The following is an 18,174-nucleotide window of genomic DNA, read 5'->3' as shown; positions in this document are numbered from 1 at the left end:
ATAGATTCTCTCTCGCTGTTCCAGGCTCTCGTTTACTAATATAGATTCTCTCTCGCTGTTCCAGGCTCTCGTTTACTAATATAGATTCTCTCTCGCTGTTCCAGGCTCTCGTTTACTAATATACATTCTCTCTCGCTGTTCCAGGCTCTCATTTACTAATATAGATTCTCTCTCGCTGTTCCAGGCTCTCGTTTACTAATATAGATTCTCTCTCGCTGTTCCAGGCTCTCGTTTACTAATATCGATTCTCTCTTGCTGTTCTCGGCCCTTGTTTACTAATATAGATTCTCTCTCGCTGTTCCAGGCTCTCATTTACTAATATAGATTCTCTCTCGCTGTTCCAGGCTCTCGTTTACTAATATAGATTCTCTCTCGCTGTTCCAGGCCCTCGTTTACTAATATAGATTCTCTCTCGCTGTTCCAGGCTCGTTTTTACTGATCCAGATTCTCTCTTGCTGTTCCAGGCCCTCGTTTACTGATCTAGATTCTCTCTCGCTGTTCCAGGCTCTCGTTTACTAATATAGATTCTCTCTCGCTGTTCCAGGCCCTCGTTTACGAATATAGATTCTCTCTCGCTGTTCTAGGCTCATTTACTCATATAGATTCTCTCTCGCTGTTCCAGACTCGTGTTTACTGATCCAGATTCTCTCTTGCTGTTCCGGGCCCCCGTTTACTGATCTAGATTCTCTCTCGCTGTTCCAGGCTCTCGTTTACTAATATAGATTCTCTCTCGCTGTTCCAGGCCCTCGTTTACTAATATAGATTCTCTCTCGCTGTTCCAGGCTCTCGTTTACTAATATAGATTCTCTCTCGCTGTTCTAGGCTCTCGTTTACTAATATAGATTCTCTCTCGCTGTTCTAGGCCCTTCTTTACTAATATAGATTCTCTCTCGCTGTTCCAGACTCGTGTTTACTGATCTCGATTCTCTCTCGCTGTTCTAGGCTCTCGTTTACGAATATAGATTCTCTCTCGCTGTTCCAGGCTCTCGTTTACTCATATAGATTCTCTCTTGCTGTTCCAGGCTCTCGTTTACTAATATAGATTCTCTCTCGCTGTTCTCGGCCCTTCTTTACTAATATAGATTCTCTCTCGCTGTTCCAGGCTCTCATTTACTAATATAGATTCTCTCTCGCTGTTCCAGACTCGTGTTTACTGATCTAGATTCTCTCTCGCTGTTCCAGGCCCTCATTTACTGAGCTAGATTCTCTCTCGCTGTTCCAGGCCCTCGTTTACTGATCTAGATTATCTCTCGCTGTTCCAGGCTCTCGTTTACGAATATAGATTCTCTCTCGCTGTTCTAGGCTCATTTACTCATATAGATTCTCTCTCGCTGTTCCAGGCTCTCGTTTGCTAATATAGATTCTCTCTCGCTGTTCTCGGCCCTTCTTTACTAATATAGATTCTCTCTCGCTGTTCCAGACTCGTGTTTACTGATCTAGATTCTCTCTCGCTGTTCTAGGCTCTCGTTTACTAATATACATTCTCTCTCGCTGTTCCAGGCTCTCGTTTACTAATATAGATTCTCTCTCGCTGTTCCAGGCTCTCGTTTACTGATATAGATTCTCTCTCGCTGTTATTGGCTCTCGTTTACTAATATAGATTCTCTCTCGCTGTTCCAGGCTCTCGTTTGCTGATATCGATTCTCTCTCACTGTTCTAGGCCCTTCTTTACTAATATAGATTCTCTCTCGCTGTTCCAGGCTCTCGTTTACTAATATAGATTCTCGCTGTTCCAGGCTCTCTTTTACGAATATAGATTCTCTCTCGCTGTTCCAGGCTCTCGTTTACTAATATAGATTCTCTCTCGCTGTTCCAGGCCCTCGTTTACTAATATAGATTCTGTCTCGCTGTTCTCGGCCCTCGTTTACTGATCTAGATTCTCTCTCACTGTTCCAGGCTCTCGTTTGCTAATATAGATTCTCTCTCGCTGTTCCGGACTCTCGTTAACTAATATAGATTCTCTCTCGCTGTTCCAGGCTCTCGTTTACTAATATAGATTCTCTCTCGCTGTTCTAGGCTCTCGTTTACTAATATAGATTCTCTCTCGGTCTTCCAGGCTCTCGTTTACTAATATAGATTCTCTCTCGCTGTTCTCGGCTCTCGTTTAATAATGTAGATTCTCTCTCACTGTTCTCGGCCCTCGTTTCCTAATATAGATTCTCTCTCGCTGTTCCAGACTCTCGTTTACTGATATAGATTCTCTCTCGCTGTTCCAGGTCCTCGTTTACTAATATAGATTCTCTCTCGCTGTTCTAGGCTCTCGTTTACTAATATAGATTCTCTCTCGCTGTTCCAGGCTCTCATTTACTGATCTGGATTCTCTCATGCTGTTCTCGGCTCTCGTTTACTAATATAGATTCTCTCTCTCTGTTCCAGGCTCTCGTTTACTAATATAGATTCTCTCTCACTGTTCTCGGCCCTCTTTTACTAATATAGATTATCTCTCGCTGTTCTAGGCTCTCGTTTACTAATATAGATTCTCTCTCGCTGTTCCAGGCCCTCGTTTACTAATATAGATTCTCTCTCGCTGTTCCAGACTCTCGTTTACTAATATAGATTCTCTCTCGCTGTTCCAGGCCCTCATTTACTAATATAGATTCTCTCTCGCTGTTCCAGGCTCTCGTTTACTAATATAGATTCTCTCTCGCTGTTCCAGGCTCTCGTTTACGAATATAGATTCTCTCTCGCTGTTCCAGGCCCTCGTTTACTAATATAGATTCTCTCTCGCTGTTCCAGGCTCTCGTTTACTAATATAGATTCTCTCTCGCTGTTCTAGGCTCTCGTTTACTAACATAGATTCTCTCTCGCTGTTCTAGGCTCTCGTTTACTAATATAGATTCTCTCTCGCTGTTCCAGGCCCTCGTTTACTAATATAGATTCTCTCTCGCTGTTCTAGGCTCTCGTTTACTAATATATATTCTCTCTCGCTGTTCTAGGCTCTCGTTTACTGATCTGGATTCTCTCTCACTGTTCTCGGCCCTCTTTTACTAATATAGATTATCTCTCGCTGTTCTAGGCTCTCGTTTACGAATATAGATTCTCTCTCGCTGTTCCAGGCTCTCGTTTACTCATATAGATTCTCTCTCGCTGTTCTCGGCTCTCGTTTACTAATATAGATTCTCTCTCGCTGTTCCAGGCTCTCGTTTACTAATATAGATCCTCTCTCGCTGTTCTGGACTCTCGTTTACTAATATAGATTCTCTCTCGCTGTTCCAGGCCCTCATTTACTGATCTCGATTCTCTCTCGCTGTTCGAGGCTCTCGTTAACTAATATAGATTCTCTCTCGCTGTTCCAGGCTCTCGTTTACTAATATAGATTCTCTCTCGCTGTTCTAGGCTCTCGTTTACTAATATAGATTCTCTCTCGCTGTTCCAGGCTCTCGTTTACAAATATAGATTCTCTCTCGCTGTTCTCGGCCCTCGTTTACTGATCTAGATTCTCTCTCACTGTTCCAGGCTCTCGTTTACTAATATAGATTCTCTCTCGCTGTTCCAGGCTCTCGTTTACTAATATAGATTCTCTCTCGCTGTTCTCGGCCCTCGTTTACTGATCTAGATTCTCTCTCACTGTTCCAGGCTCTTGTTTACTGATCTAGGCCCTTCTTTACTAATATAGATTCTCTCTCGCTGTTCCAGGCTCTCGTTTACTAATATAGATTCTCTCTCGCTGTTCTCGGCCCTCGTTTACTGATCTAGATTCTCTCTCACTGTTCCAGGCTCTCGTTTACTAATATAGATTCTCTCTCGCTGTTCCAGGCTCTCGTTTACTAATATAGATTCTCTCTCGCTGTTCCAGGCTCTCGTTTACTAATATCGATTCTCTCTCGCTGTTCTCGGCCCTTGTTTACTAATATAGATTCTCTCTCGCTGTTCCAGGCTCTCATTTACTAATATAGATTCTCTCTCGCTGTTCCAGGCTCTCGTTTACTAATATAGATTCTCTCTCGCTGTTCCAGGCCCTCGTTTACGAATATAGATTCTCTCTCGCTGTTCTAGGCTCATTTACTCATATAGATTCTCTCTCGCTGTTCCAGACTCGTGTTTACTGATCCAGATTCTCTCTTGCTGTTCCAGGCCCTCGTTTACTGATCTAGATTCTCTCTCGCTGTTCCAGGCTCTCGTTTACTAATATAGATTCTCTCTCGCTGTTCCAGGCCCTCGTTTACTAATATAGATTCTCTCTCGCTGTTCCAGGCTCTCGTTTACTAATATAGATTCTCTCTCGCTGTTCTAGGCTCTCGTTTACTAATATAGATTCTCTCTCGCTGTTCTAGGCCCTTCTTTACTAATATAGATTCTCTCTCGCTGTTCCAGACTCGTGTTTACTGATCTAGATTCTCTCTCGCTGTTCTAGGCTCTCGTTTACGAATATAGATTCTCTCTCGCTGTTCCAGGCTCTCGTTTACTCATATAGATTCTCTCTTGCTGTTCCAGGCTCTCGTTTACTAATATAGATTCTCTCTCGCTGTTCTCGGCCCTTCTTTACTAATATAGATTCTCTCTCGCTGTTCCAGGCTCTCATTTACTAATATAGATTCTCTCTCGCTGTTCCAGACTCGTGTTTACTGATCTAGATTCTCTCTCGCTGTTCCAGGCCCTCATTTACTGAGCGAGATTCTCACTCGCTGTTCCAGGCCCTCGTTTACTGATCTAGATTATCTCTCGCTGTTCCAGGCTCTCGTTTACGAATATAGATTCTCTCTCGCTGTTCTAGGCTCATTTACTCATATAGATTCTCTCTCGCTGTTCCAGGCTCTCGTTTGCTAATATAGATTCTCTCTCGCTGTTCTCGGCCCTTCTTTACTAATATAGATTCTCTCTCGCTGTTCCAGACTCGTGTTTACTGATCTAGATTCTCTCTCGCTGTTCTAGGCTCTCGTTTACTAATATACATTCTCTCTCGCTGTTCCAGGCTCTCGTTTACTAATATAGATTCTCTCTCGCTGTTCCAGGCTCTCGTTTACTGATATAGATTCTCTCTCGCTGTTATTGGCTCTCGTTTACTAATATAGATTCTCTCTCGCTGTTCCAGGCTCTCGTTTGCTGATATCGATTCTCTCTCACTGTTCTAGGCCCTTCTTTGCTAATATAGATTCTCTCTCGCTGTTCCAGGCTCTCGTTTACTAATATAGATTCTCGCTGTTCCAGGCTCTCTTTTACGAATATAGATTCTCTCTCGCTGTTCCAGGCTCTCGTTTACTAATATCGATTCTCTCTCGCTGTTCTCGGCCCTTGTTTACTAATATAGATTCTCTCTCGCTGTTCCAGGCTCTCGTTTACTAATATAGATTCTCTCTCGCTGTTCCAGGCCCTCGTTTACTAATATAGATTCTCTCTCGCTGTTCCAGACTCGTGTTTACTGATCCAGATTCTCTCTTGCTGTTCCAGGCCCTCGTTTACTGATCTAGATTCTCTCTCGCTGTTCCAGGCTTTCGTTTACTAATATAGATTCTCTCTCGCTGTTCCAGGCCCTCGTTTACGAATATAGATTCTCTCTCGCTGTTCTAGGCTCATTTACTCATATAGATTCTCTCTCGCTGTTCCAGACTCGTGTTTACTGATCCAGATTCTCTCTTGCTGTTCCAGGCCCTCGTTTACTGATCTAGATTCTCTCTCGCTGTTCCAGGCTCTCGTTTACTAATATAGATTCTCTCTCGCTGTTCCAGGCCCTCGTTTACTAATATAGATTCTCTCTCGCTGTTCCAGGCTCTCGTTTACTAATATAGATTCTCTCTCGCTGTTCTAGGCTCTCGTTTACTAATATAGATTCTCTCTCGCTGTTCTAGGCCCTTCTTTACTAATATAGATTCTCTCTCGCTGTTCCAGACTCGTGTTTACTGATCTAGATTCTCTCTCGCTGTTCTAGGCTCTCGTTTACGAATATAGATTCTCTCTCGCTGTTCCAGGCTCTCGTTTACTCATATAGATTCTCTCTCGCTCTTCCAGGCTCTCGTTTACTAATATAGATTCTCTCTCGCTGTTCTAGGCCCTTCTTTACTAATATAGATTCTCTCTCGCTGTTCCAGGCTCTCATTTACTAATATAGATTCTCTCTCGCTGTTCCAGACTCGTGTTTACTGATCTAGATTCTCTCTCGCTGTTCCAGGCCCTCATTTACTGAGCTAGATTCTCTCTCGCTGTTCCAGGCCCTCGTTTACTGATCTAGATTATCTCTCGCTGTTCCAGGCTCTCGTTTACGAATATAGATTCTCTCTCGCTGTTCCAGACTCGTGTTTACTGATCTAGATTCTCTCTCGCTGTTCTCGGCTCTCGTTTACTAATATACATTCTCTCTCGCTGTTCCAGGCTCTCGTTTACTAATATAGATTCTCTCTCGCTGTTCCAGGCTCTCGTTTACTGATATAGATTCTCTCTCGCTGTTATTGGCTCTCGTTTACTAATATAGATTCTCTCTCGCTGTTCCAGGCTCTCGTTTGCTGATATCGATTCTCTCTCACTGTTCTAGGCCCTTCTTTACTAATATAGATTCTCTCTCGCTGTTCCAGGCTCTCGTTTACTAATATAGATTCTCGCTGTTCCAGGCTCTCTTTTACGAATATAGATTCTCTCTCGCTGTTCCAGGCTCTCGTTTACTAATATAGATTCTCTCTCGCTGTTCCAGGCCCTCGTTTACTAATATAGATTCTGTCTCGCTGTTCTCGGCCCTCGTTTACTGATCTCGATTCTCTCTCACTGTTCCAGGCTCTCGTTTGCTAATATAGATTCTCTCTCGCTGTTCTGGACTCTCGTTAACTAATATAGATTCTCTCTCGCTGTTCCAGGCTCTCGTTTACTAATATAGATTCTCTCTCGCTGTTCTCGGCTCTCGTTTACTAATATAGATTCTCTCTCGCTCTTCCAGGCTCTCGTTTACTAATATAGATTCTCTCTCGCTGTTCTAGGCTCTCGTTTAATAATGTAGATTCTCTCTCACTGTTCTCGGCCCTCGTTTCCTAATATCGATTCTCTCTCGCTGTTCCAGACTCTCGTTTACTGATATAGATTCGCTCTCGCTGTTCCAGGTCCTCGTTTACTAATATAGATTCTCTCTCGCTGTTCTAGGCTCTCGTTTACTAATATAGATTCTCTCTCGCTGTTCCAGGCTCTCATTTACTGATCTGGATTCTCTCATGCTGTTCTCGGCTCTCGTTTACTAATATAGATTCTCTCTCTCTGTTCCAGGCTCTCGTTTACTAATATAGATTCTCTCTCACTGTTCTCGGCCCTCGTTTACTAATATAGATTATCTCTCGCTGTTCTAGGCTCTCGTTTACTAATATAGATTCTCTCTCGCTGTTCCAGGCCCTCGTTTACTAATATAGATTCTCTCTCGCTGTTCCAGACTCTCGTTTACTAATATAGATTCTCTCTCGCTGTTCCAGGCCCTCATTTACTAATATAGATTCTCTCTCGCTGTTCCAGGCTCTCGTTTACTAATATAGATTCTCTCTCGCTGTTCCAGGCTCTCGTTTACGAATATAGATTCTCTCTCGCTGTTCCAGGCCCTCGTTTACTAATATAGATTCTCTCTCGCTGTTCCAGGCTCTCGTTTACTAATATAGATTCTCTCTCGCTGTTCTAGGCTCTCGTTTACTAATATATATTCTCTCTCGCTGTTCTAGGCTCTCGTTTACTGATCTGGATTCTCTCTCGCTGTTCCAGGCTCTCGTTTACTAATATAGATTCTCTCTCGCTGTTCTAGGCTCTCGTTTACTAATATAGATTCTCTCTCGCTGTTCCAGGCTCTCGTTTACTCATATAGATTCTCTCTCGCTGTTCTAGGCTCTCGTTTACTAATATAGATCCTCTCTCGCTGTTCTGGACTCTCGTTTACTAATATAGATTCTCTCTCGCTGTTCCAGGCCCTCATTTACTGATCTAGATTCTCTCTCGCTGTTCTAGGCTCTCGTTAACTAATATAGATTCTCTCTCGCTGTTCCAGGCTCTCGTTTACTAATATAGATTCTCTCTCGCTGTTCTAGGCTCTCGTTTACTAATATAGATTCTCTCTCGCTGTTCCAGGCTCTCGTTTACAAATATAGATTCTCTCTCGCTGTTCTCGGCCCTCGTTTACTGATCTAGATTCTCTCTCACTGTTCCAGGCTCTCGTTTACTAATATAGATTCTCTCTCGCTGTTCCAGGCTCTCGTTTACTAATATAGATTCTCTCTCGCTGTTCTCGGCCCTCGTTTACTGATCTAGATTCTCTCTCACTGTTCCAGGCTCTCGTTTACTGATCTAGGCCCTTCTTTACTAATATAGATTCTCTCTCGCTGTTCCAGGCTCTCGTTTACTAATATAGATTCTCTCTCGCTGTTCTCGGCCCTCGTTTACTGATCTAGATTCTCTCTCACTGTTCCAGGCTCTCGTTTACTAATATAGATTCTCTCTCACTGTTCCAGGCTCTCGTTTACTCATATAGATTCTCTCTCGCTGTTCCAGGCTCTCGTTTACTAATATGGATTCTCTCTCGCTGTTCCAGGCTCTCGTTTACTAATATAGATTCTCTCTCGCTGTTCTCGGCTCTCGTTTACTAATATAGATTCTCTCTCGCTGTTCCAGGCCCTCATTTACTGATCTAGATTCTCTCTCGCTGTTCTTGGCTCTCGTTTACTAATATAGATTCTCTCTCGCTCTTCCAGGCTCTCGTTTACTAATATAGATTCTCTCTCGCTGTTCTAGGCTCTCGTTTAATAATGTAGATTCTCTCTCACTGTTCTCGGCCCTCGTTTCCTAATATAGATTCTCTCTCGCTGTTCCAGACTCTCGTTTACTGATATAGATTCTCTCTCGCTGTTCCAGGTCCTCGTTTACTAATATAGATTCTCTCTCGCTGTTCTAGGCTCTCGTTTACTAATATAGATTCTCTCTCGCTGTTCCAGGCTCTCATTTACTGATCTGGATTCTCTCATGCTGTTCTCGGCTCTCGTTTACTAATATAGATTCTCTCTCTCTGTTCCAGGCTCTCGTTTACTAATATAGATTCTCTCTCACTGTTCTCGGCCCTCGTTTACTAATATAGATTATCTCTCGCTGTTCTAGGCTCTCGTTTACTAATATAGATTCTCTCTCGCTGTTCCAGGCTCTCGTTTACTAATATAGATTCTCTCTCGCTGTTCCAGGCTCTCGTTTACGAATATAGATTCTCTCTCGCTGTTCCAGGCCCTCGTTTACTAATATAGATTCTCTCTCGCTGTTCCAGGCTCTCGTTTACTAATATAGATTCTCTCTCGCTGTTCTGGGCTCTCGTTTACTAATATATATTCTCTCTCGCTGTTCTAGTCTCTCGTTTACTGATCTGGATTCTCTCTCGCTGTTCCAGGCTCTCGTTTACTAATATAGATTCTCTCTCGCTGTTCTAGGCTCTCGTTTACTAATATAGATTCTCTCTCGCTGTTCCAGGCTCTCGTTTACTCATATAGATTCTCTCTCGCTGTTCTAGGCTCTCGTTTACTAATATAGATCCTCTCTCGCTGTTCTGGACTCTCGTTTACTAATATAGATTCTCTCTCGCTGTTCCAGGCCCTCATTTACTGATCTAGATTCTCTCTCGCTGTTCTAGGCTCTCGTTAACTAATATAGATTCTCTCTCGCTGTTCCAGGCTCTCGTTTACTAATATAGATTCTCTCTCGCTGTTCTAGGCTCTCGTTTACTAATATAGATTCTCTCTCGCTGTTCCAGGCTCTCGTTTACAAATATAGATTCTCTCTCGCTGTTCTCGGCCCTCGTTTACTGATCTAGATTCTCTCTCACTGTTCCAGGCTCTCGTTTACTAATATAGATTCTCTCTCGCTGTTCCAGGCTCTCGTTTACTAATATAGATTCTCTCTCGCTGTTCTCGGCCCTCGTTTACTGATCTAGATTCTCTCTCACTGTTCCAGGCTCTCGTTTACTGATCTAGGCCCTTCTTTACTAATATAGATTCTCTCTCGCTGTTCCAGGCTCTCGTTTACTAATATAGATTCTCTCTCGCTGTTCTCGGCCCTCGTTTACTGATCTAGATTCTCTCTCACTGTTCCAGGCTCTCGTTTACTAATATAGATTCTCTCTCACTGTTCCAGGCTCTCGTTTACTCATATAGATTCTCTCTCGCTGTTCCAGGCTCTCGTTTACTAATATGGATTCTCTCTCGCTGTTCCAGGCTCTCGTTTACTAATATAGATTCTCTCTCGCTGTTCTCGGCTCTCGTTTACTAATATAGATTCTCTCTCGCTGTTCCAGGCCCTCATTTACTGATCTAGATTCTCTCTCGCTGTTCTAGGCTCTCGTTTACTAATATAGATTCTCTCTCGCTCTTCCAGGCTCTCGTTTACTAATATAGATTCTCTCTCGCTGTTCTAGGCTCTCGTTTAATAATGTAGATTCTCCCTCACTGTTCTCGGCCCTCGTTTCCTAATATAGATTCTCTCTCGCTGTTCCAGACTCTCGTTTACTGATATAGATTCTCTCTCGCTGTTCCAGGTCCTCGTTTACTAATATAGATTCTCTCTCGCTGTTCTAGGCTCTCGTTTACTAATATAGATTCTCTCTCGCTGTTCCAGGCTCTCATTTACTGATCTGGATTCTCTCATGCTGTTCTCGGCTCTCGTTTACTAATATAGATTCTCTCTCTCTGTTCCAGGCTCTCGTTTACTAATATAGATTCTCTCTCACTGTTCTCGGCCCTCGTTTACTAATATAGATTATCTCTCGCTGTTCTAGGCTCTCGTTTACTAATATAGATTCTCTCTCGCTGTTCCAGGCCCTCGTTTACTAATATAGATTCTCTCTCGCTGTTCCAGACTCTCGTTTACTAATATAGATTCTCTCTCGCTGTTCCAGGCCCTCATTTACTAATATAGATTCTCTCTCGCTGTTCCAGGCTCTCGTTTACTAATATAGATTCTCTCTCGCTGTTCCAGGCTCTCGTTTACGAATATAGATTCTCTCTCGCTGTTCCAGGCCCTCGTTTACTAATATAGATTCTCTCTCGCTGTTCCAGGCTCTTGTTTACTAATATAGATTCTCTCCCGCTGTTCTAGGCTCTCGTTTACTAATATATATTCTCTCTCGCTGTTCTAGGCTCTCGTTTACTGATCTGGATTCTCTCTCGCTGTTCCAGGCTCTCGTTTACTAATATAGATTCTCTCTCGCTGTTCTAGGCTCTCGTTTACTAATATAGATTCTCTCTCGCTGTTCCAGGCTCTCGTTTACTCATATAGATTCTCTCTCGCTGTTCTAGGCTCTCGTTTACTAATATAGATTCTCTCTCGCTGTTCCAGGCTCTCGTTTACTAATATAGATCCTCTCTCGCTGTTCTGGACTCTCGTTTACTAATATAGATTCTCTCTCGCTGTTCCAGGCCCTCATTTACTGATCTAGATTCTCTCTCGCTGTTCTAGGCTCTCGTTAACTAATATAGATTCTCTCTCGCTGTTCCAGGCTCTCGTTTACTAATATAGATTCTCTCTCGCTGTTCTAGGCTCTCGTTTACTAATATAGATTCTCTCTCGCTGTTCCAGGCTCTCGTTTACAAATATAGATTCTCTCTCGCTGTTCTCGGCCCTCGTTTACTGATCTAGATTCTCTCTCACTGTTCCAGGCTCTCGTTTACTAATATAGATTCTCTCTCGCTGTTCCAGGCTCTCGTTTACTAATATAGATTCTCTCTCGCTGTTCTCGGCCCTCGTTTACTGATCTAGATTCTCTCTCACTGTTCCAGGCTCTCGTTTACTGATCTAGATTCTCTCTCGCTGTTCTAGGCCCTTCTTTACTAATATAGATTCTCTCTCGCTGTTCCAGGCTCTCGTTTCCTAATATCGATTCTCTCTCGCTGTTCTCGGCCCTCGTTTACTGATCTAGATTCTCTCTCACTGTTCCAGGCTCTCGTTTCCTAATATAGATTCTCTCTCACTGTTCCAGGCTCTCGTTTACTGATCTAGATTCTCTCTCGCTGTTCTCGGCCCTTCTTTACTAATATAGATTCTCTCTCGCTGTTCCAGGCTCTCGTTTACTGATCTAGATTCTCTCTCGCTGTTCCAGGCCCTCGTTTACTAATATAGATTCTCTCTCGCTGTTCTAGGCCCTTCTTTACTCATATAGATTCTCTCTCGCTGTTCCAGGCTCTCGTTTACTAATATAGATTCTCTCTCGCTGTTCTCGGCCCTCGTTTACTGATCTAGATTCTCTCTCACTGTTTCAGGCTCTCGTTTACTGATCTAGATTCTCTCTCGCTGTTCTCGGCCCTTCTTTACTCATATAGATTCTCTCTCACTGTTCCAAGCTCTCGTTTACTGATCTAGATTCTCTCTCGCTGTTCTCGGCCCTTCTTTACTGATATAGATTCACTCTCGCTGTTCCAGGCTCTTGTTTACTGATCTAGATTCTCTCTCGCTGTTCCAGGCCCTCGTTTACTAATATAGATTCTCTCTCGCTGTTCTAGGCTCTCGTTTACTAATATAGATTCTCTCTCGCTGTTCCAGGCTCTCGTTTACTAATATCGATTCTCTCTCGCTGTTCTGGACTCTCGTTTACTAATATAGATTCTCTCTCGCTGTTCTCGGCTCTCGTTTACTAATATAGATTCTCTCTCACTGTTCTCGGCCCTCGTTTACTAATATAGATTCTCTCTCGCTGTTCCAGACTCTCGTTTACTGATTTCGATTCTCTCTCGCTGTTCCAGGTCCTCGTTTACTAATATAGATTCTCTCTCGCTGTTCTAGGCTCTCGTTTACTAATATAGATTCTCTCTCGCTGTTCCAGGCTCTCATTTACTGATCTGGATTCTCTCATGCTGTTCTCGGCTCTCGTTTACTAATATAGATTCTCTCTCTCTGTTCCAGGCTCTCGTTTACTAATATAGATTCTCTCTCACTGTTCTCGGCCCTCGTTTACTAATATAGATTCTCTCTCGCTGTTCTAGGCTCTCGTTTACTAATATAGATTCTCTCTCGCTGTTCCAGGCCCTCGTTTACTAATATAGATTCTCTCTCGCTGTTCCAGACTCTCGTTTACTAATATCGATTCTCTCTCGCTGTTCCAGACTCTCGTTTACTAATATAGATTCTCTCTCGCTGTTCCAGGCCCTCATTTACTAATATAGATTCTCTCTCGCTGTTCCAGGCTCTCGTTTACTAATATAGATTCTCTCTCGCTGTTCCAGGCTCTCGTTTACGAATATAGATTCTCTCTCGCTGTTCAAGGGCCTCGTTTCCTAATATAGATTCTCTCTCGCTGTTCCAGGCTCTCGTTTACTAATATAGATTCTCTCTCGCTGTTCTAGGCTCTCGTTTACTAATATAGATTCTCTCTCGCTGTTCTAGGCTCTCGTTTCCTGATCTGGATTCTCTCTCGCTGTTCCAGGCTCTCGTTTACTAATATAGATTCTCTCTCGCTGTTCTAGGCTCTCGTTTACTAATATAGATTCTCTCTCGCTGTTCCAGGCTCTCGTTTACTCATATGGATTCTCTCTCGCTGTTCTAGGCTCTCGTTTACTAATATGGATTCTCTCTCGCTGTTCCAGGCTCTCGTTTACTAATATAGATTCTCTCTCGCTGTTCTCGGCTCTCGTTTACTAATATAGATTCTCTCTCGCTGTTCCAGGCCCTCATTTACTGATCTAGATTCTCTCTCGCTGTTCTTGGCTCTCGTTTACTAATATAGATTCTCTCTCGCTCTTCCAGGCTCTCGTTTACTAATATAGATTCTCTCTCGCTGTTCTCGGCTCATTTACTAATGTAGATTCTCTCTCGCTGTTCTCGGCTCATTTACTAATGTAGATTCTCTCTCGCTGTTCTCGGCTCATTTACTAATATAGATTCTCTCTCGCTGTTCTCGGCTCATTTACTAATATAGATTCTCTCTCGCTGTTCTCGGCTCATTTACTAATGTAGATTCTCTCTCGCTGTTCTCGGCTCATTTACTAATATAGATTCTCTCTCGCTGTTCTCGGCTCATTTACTAATATAGATTCTCTCTCGCTGTTCTCGGCTCATTTCCTAATATAGATTCTCTCTCGCTGTTCTAGGCTCATTTACTAATATCGATTCTCTCTCGCTGTTCTAGGCTCATTTACTAATATAGATTCTCTCTCGCTGTTCTCGGCTCATTTACTAATATAGATTCTCTCTCGCTGTTCTCGGCTCATTTACTAATATAGATTCTCCCTCGCTGTTCTAGGCTAATTTACTAATCTAGACTAACAAGGTGAACAGGCCTCAGAAGAATAGATCAAAATAGAAAGGGGGAAGATAATTGATAAATTAATCAAACTTCGAGAGGATAAAACCCCTGGTCCGGATGGATTGTATCGGTCCATATTAAAAGCTGTTCGGGAGGAGATCGCACAGGCACTATTACATATATATAAAAATTCATCAGAAACAGGAATAGTGCCAGAGAACTGGTGGACAATTAATGTGATTCCTATATTTTAAAAGGGAAATAGATCAAGTCCAGAGAACTATAGACCAATTAGCTTAACGTCGGCGGTAGGAAAGATAATAGAATCTTTACCCAAAGGTGTAATAGAAAAATATCTCGAAACCAAAAATATAATAAAGAATAGTCAGCACAGAATTCAGAAAGGAGGGTCATGCTACCCTCGTCCCTGGCACCATTCTAGTAAATCTCTTCTGCACCCTCTCCAAGTCCTTGACATCCTTCCTAAAGAGTCATAGAGTCATAGAGTTATACAGCACGGATAGAGGCCCTTCGGCCCATCGTGTCCGTGCCGGCCATCAAGCCCTGTCTACTCTAATCCCATTTTCCAGCATTTGGTCCGTTGCCTTGTATGCTATGGCATTTCAAGTGCTCATCCAAAAGCTTCTTGAATGTTGTGAGGGTTCCTGCCTCCACAACCCTTTCAGGCAGTGAGTTCCAGACTCCAACCACCCTCTGGGTGAAAAAGTTCTTTCTCAAATCCCCTCTAAACCTCCCGCCTTTTACCTTGAATCTATGCCCCCTTGTTATAGAACCCTCAACGAAGGGAAAAAGCTCCTTAGTATCCATCTTATCTGTGCCCCCACATAATGTTGCCCAGAATTGAACACAGTTCTCCAGATGAGGCCAAACCAGTGTTTTAGAAAGGTTTAGTATAACTTCCTTGCTTTTGTACTCTATGCCTCTATTAATAAAGCCCAGGATCCCATATACTTTTTAACAGCCTTCTCAACTTGTCCTGCCACCTTCAGCGATTTGTGTTTGTGACCCCCCCGGTCTCTCTGTTCCTGAAGCCCCTTTAAAATTGTACCATTTAGTTTATATTGCCTCTCCTCATTCTTCCTACCAAAATGTATCATTTCACACTTCTCTGCGTTAAATTGCATCTGCCATGTGTCTGCCCATTTCACCAGTCTGTCTCTGTCCTCCTGAAGTCTGTTACTATTCTCCACATTATTCACTACATTCCTGAGTTTCGAATCATCTGCAGACTTTGAAATTATACCCTCTATATCCAAGTCCAGGTCAGTAATATATATCAAAAATATGTGTGCGAATTTCATGTAATAACTGTCTGATCTACTCACTGCCGAGCTGTGACCCTGACTGAACCAACTGCTTTCCATATGAAGCATTGCTTTAACCCGGTCTCTAATTGGAACTGTTCTCCCTTTGTATATTGCAGGGTTAATGCTGAGAAAGGCATTCATTGAGACTTTACAGGACCTGGTATCACTCGATCTGGGCTCAGACCAGCTGCCTGACCAATGGAGCTCCGCCTCCTATTCACAGGTGTGTGAACTCCGACCTCAGGATTGGTTTCCTGCGCTGGACATTGTCCTGAATTTAACAGTGGCCTCAGAATGAGTACCTGAAACAAATTCATCCCATTTCTACAGGTGACACCTGTCCGCAGATATCTTGTATCACAGGATTTACTCCTGATTGCTCATTGTTTCAGTGTTGTGTCCGTGTGTAATATGATATGGTCGAATGGGGATCACTACAATGGGCTCATTACCTTCAGTAAACCCACTGTCCATTTCACTTCATTTCCTCAAGTACTTCAAAAAGTACTTCATTGGCTGTAAAGCGCTTTGGGATGACTTGAGGTCATGAAAGAAGCAATATAAATGCAGGTCTTTATGTTAATCCCTCTCCCTCACACTGTCACTCAGTAACCCCTCTCCCCCAGCGGCCTGTGTTACTGACTGTATCTCTACTGATGTTAATCCCTCTCCCTCACACTGTCACTCAGTAACCCCTCTCCCCCAGCACCCTGTGTTACTGACTGTATCTCTACTGATGTTAATCCCTCTCCCTCACACTGTCACTCAGTAACCCCTCTCCCCCAGCGCCCTGTGTTACTGACTGTATCTCTACTGATGTTAATCCCTCTCCCTCACACTGTCACTCAGAAACCCCTCTCCCCCAGCGCCCTGTGTTATTGACTATCTCTACTGATGTTAATCCCTCTCCCTCACACTGTCACTCAGAAACCCCTCTCCCCCAGCGCCCTGTGTTATTGACTATCTCTACTGATGTTAATCCCTCTCCCTCACACTGTCTCTCAGTAACCTCTCTCCCCCCAGCGCCCTGTGTTACTGACTGTATCTCTACTGATGTTAATCCCTCTCCCTCACACTGTCACTCAGTAACCCCTCTCCCCCAGCGCCCTGTGTTACTGACTGTATCTCTACTGATGTTAATCCCTCTCCCTCACACTGTCACTCAGTAACCCCTCTCCCCTCAGCGCCCTGTGTTACTGACTGTATCTCTACTGATGTTAATCCCTCTCCCTCACACTGTCACTCAGTAACCCCTCTCCCCTCAGCGCCCTGTGTTACTGACTGTATCTCTACTGATGTTAATCCCTCTCCCTCACACTGTCACTCAGTAACCCCTCTCCCCCCAGCGCCCTGTGTTACTGACTGTATCTCTACTGATGTTAATCCCTCTCCCTCACACTGTCACTCAGAAACCCCTCTCCCCCAGCGCCCTGTGTTACTGACTGTATCTCTACTGATGTTAATCCCTCTCCCTCACACTGTCACTCAGTAACCCCTCTCCCCCAGCGCCCTGTGTTACTGACTGTATCTCTACTGATGTTGACCCCTCACTGTGTCGACCATCAGTCGCAATATTTTTTGATCTTTTCCACTATTTCTTTTTGCAGGTGTTGGAAATCACCAAGACCCTGACTCCAGACACAGAGTTCGTGGACTGGCGCCGTTTCCTGCTGTCTGCCGCTCTGCCATGGCCCTATCCATCCGAGATGGAACTGCTGGACACCAAGACCAGGTTCCAGGCAGTAGATCCAGCAGGCAGTGGCTACGTTACACAGGAGCAGTATGACCAGGTACAGTAACCCCACTCACAGGACCCCCCCCCACACACACAGTGTCGGGGTACAGTAACCCCACTCACAGGACCCCCCCACACACAGTGTCGGGGTACAGTAACCCCACTCACAGGACCCCCCCCACAGACCACACAGTGTCGGGGTACAGTAACCCCACTCACAGGACCCCCCCCCCACACAATGTCGGGGTACAGTAACCCCACTCACAGGACCCCCCCACACAGTGTCGGGGTACAGTAACCCCACTCACAGGACCCCCCCACACACAGTGTCGGGGTACAGTAACCCCACTCACAGGACCCCCCACAATGTCGGGGTACAGTAACCCCACTCACAGGACCCCCCCCACACAGTGTCGGGGTACAGTAACCCCACTCACAGGACGCCCCCCCCACACAGTGTCGGGGTACAGTAACCCCACTCACAGGACCCCCCCACACAGTGTCGGGGTACAGTAACCCCACTCACAGGACCCCCCACACACACAGTGTCGGGGTACAGTAACCCCACTCACAGGACCCCCCCACACAGTGTCGGGGTACAGTAACCCCACTCACAGGACCCCCCCACACAGTGTCGGGGTACAGTAACCCCACTCACAGGACCCCCCCACACAATGTCGGGGTACAGTAACCCCACTCACAGGACCCCCCACACACTGTGTCGGGGTACAGTAACCCCACTCACAGGACCCCCCCCCCACACAGTGTCGGGGTACAGTAACCCCACTCACAGGACCCCCCCCACACAGTGTCGGGGTACAGTAACCCCACTCACAGGACCCCCCACACACAGTGTCGGGGTACAGTAACCCCACTCACAGGACCCCCCCACACACAGTGTCGGGGTTACAGTAACCCCACTCACAGGACCCCCCCCCACACAGTGTCGA

General features: G+C 44.6%; 1 protein-coding gene across 1 annotated transcript in view; it reads left to right on the top strand.

Moving 5' to 3' along the window:
• The window catches only part of spef2 (sperm flagellar 2), a 326,363-nt gene that overhangs the window by 279,085 nt on the left and 29,104 nt on the right, over positions 1–18,174 (top strand). Inside the window, exons 30-31 of the mRNA XM_067982078.1 lie at positions 15,606–15,712; positions 17,097–17,279. Of these exons, the coding sequence (XP_067838179.1) occupies positions 15,606–15,712; positions 17,097–17,279 (290 nt within the window). The remainder of the gene's footprint in view (positions 1–15,605; positions 15,713–17,096; positions 17,280–18,174) is intronic.

Source organism: Heptranchias perlo, chromosome 4, assembly GCF_035084215.1.
Source record: "Heptranchias perlo isolate sHepPer1 chromosome 4, sHepPer1.hap1, whole genome shotgun sequence".
In the NCBI taxonomy this organism is placed as follows: Eukaryota; Metazoa; Chordata; class Chondrichthyes; order Hexanchiformes; family Hexanchidae; genus Heptranchias; species Heptranchias perlo.
This window is presented reverse-complemented; position numbering and strand designations above follow the sequence as displayed.